The 15,587-nt window shown below is 38.6% G+C and overlaps 2 protein-coding genes across 6 annotated transcripts in view; one reads left to right on the top strand and one right to left on the bottom strand.

Annotated features, from left to right (window-relative positions):
• The window catches only part of SON (SON DNA and RNA binding protein), a 31,553-nt gene extending 26,682 nt beyond the window's left edge, over window positions 1–4,871 (bottom strand). For all 5 annotated transcript variants that reach the window (XM_077118877.1, XM_077118878.1, XM_077118879.1 and 2 more), the window contains exons 1-2: window positions 4,714–4,871; window positions 1,476–1,642 (exon numbers count right to left, since the gene is read on the bottom strand). In XM_077118877.1, the coding sequence (XP_076974992.1) occupies window positions 1,476–1,642; window positions 4,714–4,790 (244 nt within the window). In that variant the 5' untranslated portion in view covers window positions 4,791–4,871. The remainder of the gene's footprint in view (window positions 1–1,475; window positions 1,643–4,713) is intronic.
• An 872-nt stretch (window positions 4,872–5,743) lies between these two features.
• The window catches only part of GART (phosphoribosylglycinamide formyltransferase, phosphoribosylglycinamide synthetase, phosphoribosylaminoimidazole synthetase), a 41,969-nt gene continuing 32,125 nt past the window's right edge, over window positions 5,744–15,587 (top strand). Inside the window, 2 exon segments of the mRNA XM_077118897.1 lie at window positions 5,744–5,835; window positions 8,465–8,615. Of these exon segments, the coding sequence (XP_076975012.1) occupies window positions 8,471–8,615 (145 nt within the window). The 5' untranslated portion in view covers window positions 5,744–5,835; window positions 8,465–8,470.

Genomic DNA, 15,587 nt, shown 5'->3' with positions numbered 1-15,587 from the left:
TTCTATTGAAATGGTTATTTTCTCCAGCTCTCAAATTACAGAAAACTATTTTTAAACTATATTTATTGATAAATGTTTTATATGATCAATTCCTGTAACAAACACCCAATTTTCTAGTATTTATAACCCCAACTCAACAGGTAGCAACACAGTACCAGCCTGCTTTTGGATCCTAAATCAATCCACCATGTAAGGTCATGGACAAATTACTGATCTTTATACTTTCTAGAGTTAGAAGACGGAGTTAAAAAATATAAAGTGCATCACATAATGTCTGGTATATATAGTAAGCTCTCACTATATGTTAATGATTGCTTTTATATAGCTAACAAACATCTTAATAAAAACAAAGCATCAGATGGTGCAACGGTGGCTCAGTGGCAGAACTTTTGCCTGCCATGACAGGGACCCAGGTTCGATTCCCGGAGTCTGACCATGCCAAAAAAAAAGGACAACAAAGCATCAATATGAACCTCCAATTTTATTTTACCATACACAACCACAACATTCTAACACAAATATCTTCCCCCCAATACTCTTCTGAAATTACTAAGAAACATTTTCTAAATATTTCTACTTAAACTAATTCTGAGGACATTTCTGCAGCCCTTAACATGTAATCTGCATATCCTAAAAGAGAGGGTGGGTTGTATTCCACTTTATAACCAAAGGTGATATACACAAATGCCAATATCAAATTAGATAAATTTTAGTATTCCCAGAAAAAAGTGATCAGAAATCCAGGCCATTAAGACTATGGAGGAAAAAAATTAACCATCACAAGATATATACCAAAGCAAAATTAATCATCTACCGTTTATTCCATAACACTGTTAGCTAATTTATATTCCAACCAAGAAAACACTGTTAAAATCATTATAACCATGTCTAAAGTATATGCTTTTTAAAATCATACCCTATATCAAAAAATAATCAAAAATCCAGACCACACAATCCCTTGGTTCCAAGACTAATGAAGACAGTGACTATTATTTTTGTGGAAGACCATAAATCCTTCATTTCTAAACATCAATTATTAAATCAATTCCAAAATGCTAAACATCCAAACAGTGATTTCTCTGCATTCATTGTACATTTAAGGAAGGTAGATACAAGAGCATAACTAGCTCTAAGCGTAGGATGTAGGATAAAAATCTCCCAGAATAAGGTTTAAACATCACTACAGATTTGAACCAAGCTCCTGCCCTTTCCGAAACTGACATTTACACAATCGTTCAAATCCATGCTCAAAATCCTGGCACTGAGGAACAAAGCCTGCCAACAAGCAAGCAAGTGCATCAATGCTCATATTTCAGTAAAACGTGTATTTTCAAAGACAGATTTAAACGTCTTTAGTAAATAAATTAAACAAGTTTTAGATCTAACGGACAACCTACAGCTAAAATAGTATTACTGACTTTCAGATATCAAAAAAATCTTCAAATGTTTGGGACAGGTAATCATCTCCAACTTACCTGGTTTATATCGCAGTTCTGTATCTAAGACTCCAGAAAGTACTTCTTCAATCTTCTGCACTATTTCTTCATTTGGTAGGCTCCTAGCAGAAGCAGCTGCATCACCTGCCTGGTTTCCTTCAATAGGTGTGTTTGTTTCACCATTCAGCTGGCCTTCACTCCTTCCACTTGACAAGAAAAGTTACCAAAATTTATTAATATTTTTATCATACCATAAATCAATAAATTACTAAAATTATATTAGATTGCTCCCACACTTCACACTTTGTATTTCTTTCAGATGACATTCCCCAGCAATTGTGCTTCTAGTAATCTACGTACTATCGCTATTGTTCCATCCAGGTATACTTTCACTTTTACACAATTACTTAAGTTTCCAAACTCTGAAAGTTAAGAAAAAGTAATTTAAAAAGTTTCTAGGTTCACCTATTTTTTTAAATACAAAACCCCTAGAAATCTACACTGAGGCTTTTGGTTTACCTGTCTATTTCTATCAAGGGAGAAAAATTATTAAAAGCCAAATCAAAAGTTCAAAGAAAAATATTAACTTTTGAACATCACACTAAAAACTATCACAACAATAAAGCCACACCTGTGCATGAATCACAATCACCACCAACATCATGAAACACAAAGTTGGTCATGGGCACACTGAGTAAAAAGGGTGACTTACTTACAGTCTTTGGTTAGGTTTAAACTGTTTCTGAAATGCCAGGAAGTTTAAAAAGAAAAATAAATACATTTAACTTTCACCCAATTATCAAAAATCCTGGCATTAAAAAAATAATAATGGTGTTTAAAAGTCACATAAAACAAATGACGATTAATTAGACTAACAGCAAATGGGTTTATGTTTTCAATCTAAGGGCCAAAGGGCATTTTGCCCTAAGAATATGCCATTTACCTAGCCATTTTTACCATTTGTGTAAATTTACACAATTGTGAAAAATCAAATAGTTTCAACACTTTCAATATTTATTTAACTTCAATTTTAGTTAAAAATAAAACAATTATGCTTCTATACCTGACAAAAGTCCTGAATCAAAAAATACAAAATATCAGTAGGTAATTAGATGTTAAGGAACATTTGGTTTTCCAAAATAATAAATCATGTAATAATAATAATTAACATTTACTGACTGCTAAGTAGGATGTATCTCGCTGTTCTACATTTTTAAACTCATTTAACCCTAACAAACCTCGAAGACCAGCATTCTCCTGATGTGAGAAATGAAGAAAATGAGAGGAGAAATTTGACCAAAGGTCACACGACTTTCAAAGGTGAAGTTGGTATTCAAAACCAGGGCTGACTCTTAGCCACTGTCTCTCTAGAATAATAACAGAGCATATCTGAAGTATCTTCATGTCAGTCTCATTACCTACAGGATGCATGTAAAAGCAGATGGAGTGGGGGACCCAGTGAAATGGCAAATAATCCAAAATTCGTTTTTAGACTGATAATGCAATACATGTTGTTTGAGTGGAAACTGCATATTCCTCTAATAACAAAATGCTTTCTTTCTTCCCGAATCACTTAATTTCACACTATGCCCAAGTATTTATACGCAATTACCAGGATCTAAAAATCAGAGAACGCAACACTTAAACAAACAAAAAAAAATAGGATGGGGTCAGTCTATACGGAAATAACCATGACAGTGTCAAAGAGAAAGATACCAGGATGTTAACTGCAATTACTTTGAACTCATGAAAATCTTGAACAACTAAATACCCAACAATATATCCCTACAACACAATTCTATGCAGTGATGAAAAATGTTGCAAAATACTGAGACTGTGATAAAGGAGAAACTTGTTCACAATTCACTAGATGAAAAACCCACAATTCAAGATGATGGGACTTCTCAAAACAAATATATCTTTATATATATGGAAAGGAAAAAATGAAAGAACAGAAATAACTATGCGATTTTCACTTTCTCATTTGTTTTCTCAATTTTCTACAATAAAACACATTCCAATAGAAAAACTGACTTTTTTAAAACTACAAAAACGACCAATTAAACTAAGGAAACACAAGGACTTATTGTATGCTACTATAAAAAGTTATTGAAATTCTATTTCCTTAGGTCCTCTTCTCTCCTCATCCTAAGAATACCACTTAAGACGCAGTGTTATGAATAGACACATTTTCACTTTAAAAACAATATAATTCTGCAAAAATAAAAACAGCCTCAATAATCCTAAATTCATCTGGGCACTTAATTTACAGTTACGTTTTTGGCCGATTTTCAAATTCACATACTGCTCTTGTTCTCAACCTTAGAAATATAATTAGCAAAAATACACTCAGAACAACTATTCAAGATCTTTCCACAACTATACTTTGAAAAAATAAGTATTTTATACAAAGCGAAAGTATTAAAAGACAACCACTGAACATGACCCACGCTGTTTTCCTCTCTGAATAAACAACCACTTCTCTGGAAATCGCTTACCCTTCAAATTTCGTGAAACCAAGTGCAATTAAAGTCTAAACGGCAATTGCAAAGCACCGCGTAGGTCAAATATGTCAACAAGAATGGAGTAGTAAGAAAAACTAAATCTACACACAAAACCTGCCTGCAATTCGCTAAAATTTAAGAAATTACTGGTATTTCAAAGTCCCCTAACCACCCTCGTCCCGGATATTTTGACAAAATAGCTAACGAACTAATCTGAGCTATTTTAATGTAGATCTCTATCCCCTGTTGCCTGGTGGAAGCCACAGGACACTAAGGTCCGTATAACCTAACTAGTGCATCCCGGCCCCTAAACGGTCCGAAGCTTGAAATAATAACGTGGATTTAAGATAAACCAAAAAACGGCCGTTAGAGACCCTTTCCGGTCCTAGACACCGGCTGGCGAAATCGGCGGAGAGGGGGAGGGGAAACGCGGCAGCGGAGGAGGAGCTGAGAAAAAAACTAGGCCCGTCCCTAGTGGACAACCCGGCCTCCAAGTTGCTAAAGGGTAAGGGATGACCAACCCAAAGAGAAGAGCGAACATCTTAACAGGGCTCTCGACGAAGGAGTCTAAGGATACCTAAGAAAGGGTGAAGTTCCCCGCGGGAAAAGGAGAGACGGGATGGGGGGGCGGCGGAAAATGGATCCCAGGCCCAGGCGGGGCCGTAGCGGCGCCTGAGCAGACGAACGACGGCGTCTCTGAAGAAAGGTGCCGTGAAAAGCTACATCGGGCCCTAGCGGTCCCTTTGGAACAGAAAAGTCTGGGAAGCGTTTACCTGGACAGCTCCTGTTGAATTTCCCGGAATTTACTGACCACGAAAGACCTAAAGATCTGCTCGATGTTGGTCGCCATGGCGTCCGCTCCGTTCTCTCAACTCCTCCTCGCTAGTCCTCCAGGCTCCCAGCATGCCTCGGGAAGCGGCGCAGCGGCCAGTTCCGTCTCTCGCCCCTCTGATTGGCTCCTGTGGGAGCGTCCAGACGGGCGCGCTCCGACGCAGAGCCAATGAACGAGCACGGCTCCGCTCTCCTCCACTGTTTCTGAGCGGCTGGGGTAGAGCTGCTGACGTTTGCGCCGCGCACGATCGCGTCCGCCATGTTAGTGTCTGACGCAGGCGCCATTACAGGAGAAGCCTGTTTTGAGGCGAATGTGTCGGCTGAGGTTGTCAGTCCCATTATTCTTTAGTGGGCTTAATAGGCCTCGTGTAGCGACTGAACGCCCGAAATTTATGGCAGTGAAATGGAGGAACAAAAAGCAATACAGTGTTCTTGACAAAGGGCCTCCAAGCGTCACGGGGGCGCCAAGTTCAGTTCTGTCAGAAGGATACATCCGGGAAAGAACTACTCAGCCCCCACCCCCCTGAAGCATGATTAGAACGTGTTTTTACCCCGACTCTCTCTCGTTGCATGCTATAATCGGCCTCAATTTCTTAGCAATAGGGCAGAGGTCCTGAGCTACCTGTTTTTAGAGTCTGATACATTCCAGCCTCGTTAGGAGTCAGTGTGACGAGACTTCGCGGTAACTGGGCAGTCCAGACTCTCGATAGCAACATACAGTGAGCTACTCATTGGTTTAGCGTTCAGGAGGTTTCCCCTCCTCAGACCTCAGGAGGCACTCGGAGAGGAATGGAGACGTTACGTGGCACTCAATGTTACAGTATTACATGATAAGCCTGTGATGGCTTGGTGGCATTGGTCAGAGCTTAGGCCGCGCCCGAGGGAGGGGACCACACTTGATTACCTTGCACTGGGGACCCTGGGCCTGGCCGACCAAGAGGGGCGAGGCGGGGCGGGGGAGCGCGCGGGGCGGATCCTGCTCCGCCAACTTCCGCCACGGCGTGCGCCCGGGCTCAGCACGCCGGCGAGTGTGCGAGGCGGCAGCGCGGGACGTTTTTGTGTCGGTGCGTAAGCTCACTCCGTTTTTAGGTAAACTGCACTTGTGCTTTGATTTGGAAATTTACTATTAAGAAGTGAAGCTGTAGAAACTGGCTTGGCTGTAGACGTTTTCATCATTTTAAAACGCATTGTTAAAAAAATGCATTGGGTGGGTCTGGCCATGTGCTTTTCACTTATTACTATTAACAGAGGTTTACATTTGATCTATCACTTTTCCTACTTTCTGCGATGTGAGGGCTTTATCTTTTTGTGTCTTTATGCTTTTTTTAGGCCATAAGAGTAAGTTGATGTTTTTTGCCGTATTTCCCCGTTATGTACACTAGTGATTATTTACTCTACCTATGTAATTGGTTTCTTCTTTGTAATATTTGTCAGATCCTATGCAATAACTTCCTAGCTCTCTTACTCTTCTCTTCTAGTAAGTTTCTATTTTAGATATAAGGTGACTGAGACTCAAGAATCTTGCTTATTTAAGTCACTCACGTCTCCCAGGTAGGAAGGGGCAGAAGTTCAACCCAAATCGAGGTATATACCCTTGACTCTGGAATCAGGCTGTTTCAGTGACCAACTTTTTAGTAACTAGCAAAGTTTTCCTTCACTGCATCTCTCATTTAAACTAAATATGATATTTTATCTAGATTTAAATACATGTTTATTTCAGATGTCTTATTATATGTGGCAAGTGAAATGTCAATGTTTTCCATTAAACTAAAATTACTTTTCTCTCCTTCTGAAACTATAATATAGAATTTTTCTTCCTCAAATTTTCAGTGGTCACCATCTCAGTTGTTAGAGCATCTGAAGCAAAATTGCTTAAATTTCCTGAATGAGTCTAGAAATCGTGTTAAATGAAACAAGCCATACACTCAAAAAACAGACGTTGTATGGTTGCACTTACATGAAATATCTAGAATTTGCCAATTCATAAAGACAGGAAGTAGATTTGAGGTTACCAGGGGAATGTGGAGTTTCTGTTTTGGGTGACAACAAACTTCTGATAATGTATGATGGTTATGGTAGCATAAAATTTTAAGTGTAATTAGTGCCGCAGGTTCTACACTTAAAATTGGTTAAAATGGAAAATATTATGTTAACTATATTACCACAATAAAAATGTTTTTAAACTTTGCTTCAGTTGGTTTCCAGGCTTCAATCCTTAATTTGTGTGTCCTCTATAGATTACTTACCCTCACTGAACCTCGCAGTTCCTCATCTGTAGAATGAAGATGCTAATGGTTACCTCATATAAACCTTGTGAAATTGACGTGAGGTAATTCATGAAAAGCATTTATAATAGTGCCTGACACGTGGTAAATGCACACAAGAAAATATTAGTTTTTATAGTATCAACTTAGATTTTTCTGTAGATATATAATTTTAGCATATCATAGTAAGTTGATTTCAGTTTTCTGTTTTTCTGATATGAATTTGCCTTCTGCATAATTAAATGGCTTCAGAAAAAATACAGTGCCACAATTCTGTGTTGCTGAGTGCCAGAGATTATACTAATTTGATTATACATGTCATTTCAATTAAATCCTTATATAGCATTGTAAGGCAAGTTGTCGTAATTGCTGTCCTTTAAGATGTGAGGAAACAATTACAGATAGAGCTTAGCCAGTGTCACTCCCTGGAGTAGAGAAGGGAGCGTTCATGTCCATTCTGGGCAGATAACTGAAGTGAAAGGGGTTCAAATTTGATTTTTGCCTTCTCTGCCAATTTCCTAACATATAGCACTAATTTCTTAAATCATGGGTCAGCAAACTATGACTCAGGTGAGAAGTCCTGTCCACCAACCTTTTTGTACAGCCGTCAAGCTCAAAATGGTTTTTACATCTTTAAATGATTAGAAGAAAAGAATGTTGATTTTAATGACACATGAAATTCAAATTTCAGAGTCCATAAGTAAAGTTTTATTGAAACAGTCTTGATTATTCGTTTTTAATTTCTGATGGCTTCCCATTGCTTAGAGCCAGAATAGGTAAACTACAACCTCATTTTGGCTTGCCTGTTTATGTAGAATTAAGTTCTAGGGGAGCATAGCCATGCTTGTTCATTTACTTAAGGCTAAGACTACTTTTATGATACCATAGTAGAGTTGAGTAGTTGAACAAAGACCTTACAGCCCCTAAACCTGAAAATATTCACTACTGGCCCTTTGCAGAAAAAGTTTGCCTACTCCAGTCTTAAATATTTTTCTGTCAATGATAACTATTGGAAGATTTCGAGGGTTAAAAATGGTTTTTAAATTTTGTGTCTAAAATATCAACATTTGTTTTTCTAAACTGTGGCTTGATGATTATTAAATTTTCTAAAATTGAATCCCGAAGAAGTAAGATTGTTCTTAGGTAAGGAGGTAAAACCCCATTTCACTCCCTAACTTAAGTTCGTTAGGCCAGTCTATCTCATTTTTAAAATACTTCCTTTGCAGTTGTTAGTACTGTCATTTATCTCACCTCCCAATTTTTTATTCAAAAATGAATCTCTGGACTAAAATGTCATTTTTGTGAGTACAAACTACTACTTAACATCAGATTTAGAAATTTTATGATTTCTAAAGTGTGTGCATTCTGAATGTTAGCTCTGGTTTTCTTTCTGCAGTTTTCATTTGCCTTTTGAATTCCTGCTTTGCAGACAGCCATGTCAGCCCGTGTGCTGATAATTGGCAGTGGAGGAAGGGAACATACACTGGCCTGGAAACTTGCACAGTCTCACCACGTCAAGCAAGTGTTGGTCGCCCCAGGAAATGCAGGCACTTCGTGCTCTGGAAAGATTTCAAATACTGGTAACATGTTTTAAAGTGGGAAGTAACTGTTATTTGCTAACGATAAACTGATAACCATATCCAGGTTGCTGTTCAAGTTCTTCGTTTTGTCTGAATTGCTTTTCTAAACTCAGAATTTATGTGGTCATTTGAATACTTCCCTATAGTAGAAATGAGGTGTCCTATTCTAAATGCTACATTTCCTTATCTGAAATTATTTTAGGCCTATGCCTTATAAAATATATCCACTGAGAAATTAATAAGTGCCTAATATAGATTAAAAACATGTTGATGTATATTTCGATCACATCATTAATGCAGAGATGGACAGTGCTGTCAAATGTAAGTCCTGGCAATTGTAACTCCATAATAGATCTCAGCCTTTGTTTCTTCTGCTGGAAAAATGATCAGTTCATGTATTACCCTAAACTCTTGAGTAGCTTCCCTTAGCCCTTAGAATAAAACCCTAATTCCTTTGGTTCCATACAAAGCCTTTTGGGATCTGGCTTCGGCCTGCCTTTGTAGCCTGATCGTTTATGTCCTTTTTTTTTCTTTTCACTGTGCTCGATCCCTACTGTCAAGCCAATTTCCCCAACAGAGCTGCGTTGGACTGGCATCTGTTCCTACCCACTGGCATGGTTAATGCCTCATTATTCAAGTCGCAACTTAAATATTACCTTCTTAAGGAGGCCTTTCCTAAAGTTTCCAACTAAACAAGTCTCCACCCCATTTCATTGGTTTTCCTTCCTGAACCACTGTCTGTATTTATTTTTACTATTTGTTTTCTTACTTGTTTCCTATCTCCCATTTCCCCATGAGAATGTAAGCTGCATGAGGACAGAACTACCTCTCTTATTTTGCTTTGTGTCCACAGTGCCTAGTATCCTAATGGCATGTAATAGTTGTGACTATAGAGCCAAGATACCACAGACTGGGTAAAAATAGTTGCATTCATAGAACCAAAAATAGTCAGAAAAAGGCAAGTCAGAAAAGATCTGCTACCTGGGATCTTAGCTCTTGGGGTGAGGTTTGTATATGTTTATTGAAGAACTGATATACTTTATATGTAATTGAGGTCATTCTGGCCAGCCCATCAAAATCTCTCCAAGATTATCCTGAGAGCTATCACTGGCGGCAGCAGAGTTGTGTTTGTACTGTCCACTTACATGTCCTCTGCTGTACTAGTGTAGCTGGTTCTACTAAATGCCCTGGTGTTTGAGGCCTACTAATCTAGGGTTCCTGGTGTTCCATCCCTACCTAATTGGGCAGTTTCTGTAGATTGTGAGCTCACTATCCTTTCTGGCTTTGTACCCTACATATTATAAATATCGCATCTCACACCTATACATGTATATACAGGATGAGTCAAGACTTAAGCCAAATTAAGAATGGTGGTCCAGGTACAATGAAGCAGGAGAGTGCTGATGGAACCCTTGCATAATGTGTGCTGATTCTACTGCTAATTACTTAGAACCTCATCAGAAAATAAAATTTACCTGGTGTAAGTTAAAGGGAAGAGCTCTCTTACCCAAGTTCATCCTTCAGTTCTTAACTTAAACATCTCTGCCTCAGAGAGGCCCTTCCTGACTCGATCAGAATTAGCCTCCATTTTGCCTCATACCAAATTTGCTTATTTTGTTCTGGTGCTTTAGTTTGCTCAAGCTGCCAAAACACAATATACCAGAAATGGAACGGCTTTTAAAAAGGAAATTTATTAAGTTGCAAGTTTACAGTTCTAAGGCTATAAAAATGTCTAAACTAAGGCATCTGGAGATAGATACCTTGGCACAAGAAAGACCAGTGGGTCCCGAACACCTCTGTCAGCTGGGAAGGCACATAGCAATGTCTGATAGCTTTCTCTTCAGGCTTCTTCAAACAGCTTCCCCAAGGGTATATTGTTTCTGCATCTCCAGAGGTCTGTGTCTCTGTGGGTTCTGAAGCTTTCTCCAGAATGGTTCCCTTATAAAGGACTTTAGTAAATGAACCCCTTGAATGGGTAGAGACACATTTCCATGGAAATGACCTAATCACCAGGTCCCACTCACAACTGGATGGGTCAGTTCTTGATGGAAACAACTTAATCAAAAAGATCCCACCTAGCGATATTGTAACACATTAAAGAACATGACTTTTCTGGGGTACACAAAGCTTAAAACCAGCAAGCACATCTGGTGTTTTCTTTTTTGTATATTTGTTACCCAACTTTTGTGTTGTAGAATGTAAACATCCTTGGTATACGGACCTTATTTATGTTAAAATTTTAGCCCCGTTGCCTGGAACATTACCCAGCACATACTGGGTTCTCGGTAAATTGTAATTGAAGGGCATTGAAAGACCAGTTCCACGATATCCATATGCAAAAGAGTGAAAGAGGATCCATATCTCATACCCTATATAAAAATGAACTCAAAATGATTCAAGGACCTAAATATTAGTGTTAAGACCATAGACTTTTTAGAAGAAAATATAGAGAAATATCATAAGTCTTGTAATAGGATAATAGGAGGTAGTTTCCTTGACCTTACACCCAAAGCATGAGCAATGAAAAAAAGAAATAGTTAAATGGAATCTCCTCAAAATTAAACACTTTTGTGCATCAAAGAACTTGGTCAGGAAAGTAAAAAGGCAGCCTATGTAATGGGAGACAATATTTGGAAACCACATTCAGACAAGGGTTTAGTATCCAGAATATATAAAGAGATTCTTAATTCAACAACAAAAGAAAGCCCAATTTAAAAATGACCAAAAGACATGAACAGACATTTCTCAGAAGAGGAAATTCAAATGGCTAAAAGGCACATGAAAAGATGCTAAATTTCACTGGCTGTTAGGGAAATGCAAATCAAATCCACAATGAAATATCATCTCACACACACTAGAATGGCCTTTATAAAAAAAAAAAAAACAAGGGCTGAGAGGCACACTTTTCCACTGTTGGAAATGTAAAATAGTAACAACCACTCTGTAAGACACTTTGGCAATTCCTCAGAAAGCTAAGCATAGAATTGCCATATGCTCCAGCAATCCCACTATTACGTACATTTTTAGAGGAACTGAGGACAAGGACACAAATGGACATTTGCACATTGATGTTTATAGCAATTAGGATTGCCAAGAGATGGAAACAGCCCAAATGTCCATCAACGGATGAGTGGCCAAACAAGTTGTGATATATGCATACAGTAGGATATTGTGCAGCTGTAAGACAGAATAAAGTCATGAAAAATGTAACAACATGGATGAACCTTGAGGACATTATGCTGAGTGAAATTAGACAGAATAAAAAGGAAAAATACTGTGTGGTCTCATTAATATGAACTAATGTTAATAAGTGAACTTTGAGAGTTAAAGAACACAGGTTATCAGAAGAAAGAAAGGGGTTAGAAATTGGACATTTGGTGCTAAAGGAATACAAAGTATGCAACAGGACTGATTATAGAAATTCAGAAATGAACAGAAAATATCTGGTGGTAGCACCATAATATAAGTACACTGATGAAGCTCAATGTGTGTATGGTTGAGGGAGAAGGGCTGGCGGCACATATGGAAACAGAAGGAAAGATAGAGGATAAAGACTTAGGCAGTATAACTTAGGAATGCCTGGAATGGATAAGTGTACAAATGTAAGAACGTTTTTGCATGAATGAGAACAAGTGAATGTCAACATTGTGAGGTGTTGAAAATGGGATGGTATACAGGAAAAAGTACAGTCATTGCAAGTTGGGGTCTATAGTCAACAATAACAGTGGAATATGCTTCTGCATGTTACAAAGGCATTATGCCAATACTAAATGTCAACAAGCGGTGGGGAAGTGAGATGGGAAGGTGTGTTAGTTAGATTCAGTTGTCACCTTGGCCAGGTGAGCATACCCAGTTCTGTTGCTGCGGACACAAGCCAATGGTACGTGAACCTCATCTGTTGCTAATTACATCTGTGGTCGGCTAGGAGGCATGTCTGCTGCAATGAGTGATGTTTCACTTAATTGGCTGGTGCTTAAATGAGAGATCGCAAGATAGCACAGCTAAGCAGCTCAGCATTCCTCATCTCAGCACTTGCAGCTCAGCCCAGGCCTTTGGAGATGCAGAAAGAAGTCACCCCGGGGAAAGTTGTTGGAACCCAGGGGCCTGGAGAGCAGACCAGCAGAGACCATCCTGTGCCTTCCACATAAGAAAGAACCTCAGTGGAAAGTTAGCTGCCTTTCCTCTGAAGAACCAACAAAATAAATCCCCTTTTATTAAAAGCCAATCCGTCTCTGATGTGTTGCATTCCGGCAGCTAGCAAACTAGAACATAAGGGCATACCGTGTTCATGGATTGGAAGACTAAATATAGTTAAATGTCAATTCTACCTAAATTGATTTACAGATTCAACGCAATACCAATCAAAATCCCAACAACTTTTCAGAAATAGAAAAACCAATAAGCAAATTTGTCTGGAAGGGCAGGGTACCCTGAATTGCTAAAAGTATCTTGAGGGGGGAAAAAAAACAAGGCTGGAGGTCCCATGCTGCCTGACTTTAAGGCATATTATGAAGCCACAGTGGTCAAAACAGCATGGTACTGGCATAAAGATAGATATATTGACCAATGGAATCGAATAGAGTGTTCAGATATAGACCCTCTCATCTATGGACATTTGATCTTTGATAAGGCAGTCAAGCCAACTCACCTGGGACAGAACAGTCTCTTCAATAATGGTGCCTAGATAACTGGATATCTATATGCAAAAGAATGAAAGAGGACCCATATCTCACACCCAATACAAAAGTTAACTCAAAATGGATCAAAGATCTAAACATCAGGTCTAAGGCCATAAAACAGTTAGAGGAAAATGTAGGGAAATATCTTATAAATCTTATAATTGGAGGCGGTCTTATAGACCTTACACCTAAAGCAAGAGCACTGAAGAAAGAAATAAGTAAATGGGAGCTCCTCAAAATTAAACACTTTTGTGCATCAAAGAACTTCATCAAGAAAGTAGAAAGACAGCCTACACAATGGGAGACAATATTTGGAAACGACATATCAGATAAAGGTCTAGTATCCAGAATTTATAAAGAGATTGTTCAACTCAACAACAAAAAGACAGCCAATCCAATTACAAAATGGAAAAAAGACTTGAACAGACACTTCTCAGAAGAGGAAATACAAATGGCCAAAAGGCACATGAAGAGATGCTCAGCGTCCCTGGCCATTAGAGAAATGCAAATCAAAACCACAGTGAGATATCATCTCACACCCACCAGAATGGCCGTTACCAACAAAACAGAAAATGACAAGTGCTGGAGAGGATGTGGAGAAAGGCGCACTTATTCACTGTTGGTGGGAATGTCAAATGGTGCAACCACTGTGGAAGGCAATTTGGCGGTTCCTCAAAAAGCTAAGTATAGAATTGCCATATGACCCAGCAATACCATTGCTAGGTATTTACTCAGAGGACATAAGGGCAAAGACACAAACGGACATTTGCATGCCAATGTTTATAGCAGCATTATTTACAATTGCAAGGAAATGGAAACAGCCAAAATGTCCATCAACAGACGAGTGGCTAAACAAACTGGTATATACATACGATGGAATATTATGCAGCTTTAAGACAGAATAAACTTATGAAGTATGTAACAACATGGATGGACCTTGAGAACATTATGCTGAGTGAGACTAGCCAAAAACTAAAGGACAAATACTGTGTGGTCTCATTGATATGAACTGACATTAGTGAATAAACTTAGAATATTTTGTTCATAACAGAGACCATCAGGAGATAGAAATAGGGTAAGAAATTGGGTAATTGGATCTGAAGGGATACAGACTGTGCAACAGGACTGGATACAAAAACTCAGAAATGGACAGCACAATACTACCTAACTAATATAATTTTGTTAAAACACTGAATGAAGCTGCATGTGAGAATGATAGAGGGAGGAGGGCTAGGGACATAAATGAAATCAGAAAGAATAAGGAAGAACAAAGGAATGTCATTATTGCAGGGTACTGAAAATACCCATACTGAAAATGGGTACTGAAAATGTCCATAGATGAGAGGGTCTATATCTGAGCACTCTATTCGATTCCATTGGTCGATATATCTATCTTTATGCCAATACCATGCTGTTTTGACCACTGTGGCTTCATAATATGCCTTAAAGTCCGGCAGCGTGAGACCTCCAGCTTCATTTTTTTTTTTGGTAATTAATATTTTAAAATGTCACCTTCTGTGTGGGACTAAAGCAAAAAATGTTTATTTGTTACAAAATTTAGATTTTGACTAGTGCATTTCCTAATATAACTTATGTAGATAGTTTGCTTGAACGCCATAAGTACTTGGAATTTCAGGTAGGACATGAGATTTTGTTGGTTTGTCCAGAGTGATGCCCCCGATGAATCCCAGAGTAATTCGATCAGTGAGTGGAAAAGTATCTGCAAAGCCCCCTTCGGGAAATGGTGAGAACGGGGAGAAATTCAACTTCCCCAAGTTGAATTCTTGATATTCTCACAAGCAGTGTGGACAACCAAAGCTATAGGCAGACCCCCAGTCTTGGGGTTTGTTCATATGAAACTTAACCCCGCAAAGGATAGGTCAAGTCTACTTAAAATTTTTAAAAATTAATTTTTTTAATTAATAAATAAATTTAAAAAAATAGATTATGGTGATGAAGGCATGACTATTTGCTTAAGTTGGATTGTATGATGTGTGAATAAAACTTTAAAACTGAACAGAGAAAAACAAGTGCTAGAGAAAATGCAGAGAAAGAGATGGACCTATTCACTGTTGGTAGGGAAACAGAGGTGCAGCCCCTTAATGGGCAGTGTGGTGGTTCTACAGGAGTCTAGGGGTGGGGTTCCATATGATCCTGAAGCCCTGGTTCTCAGTATGTATGTGGAGGAATTGAGTGGGGACATGAATGGACATTTGCACACTGGAGTTTGTGTTCCTGATTCACAGTGGATGGAGGTGGCCTAAAGGTACAACTGCTGAGGAATGGAAGGGGC

Source organism: Tamandua tetradactyla, chromosome 10 (assembly GCF_023851605.1).
Source record: "Tamandua tetradactyla isolate mTamTet1 chromosome 10, mTamTet1.pri, whole genome shotgun sequence".
Lineage (NCBI taxonomy): Eukaryota > Metazoa > Chordata > Mammalia > Pilosa > Myrmecophagidae > Tamandua > Tamandua tetradactyla.
The sequence above is the reverse complement of the archived record's forward strand: the minus strand, read 5'-3'. Positions and strand labels throughout refer to the sequence as shown.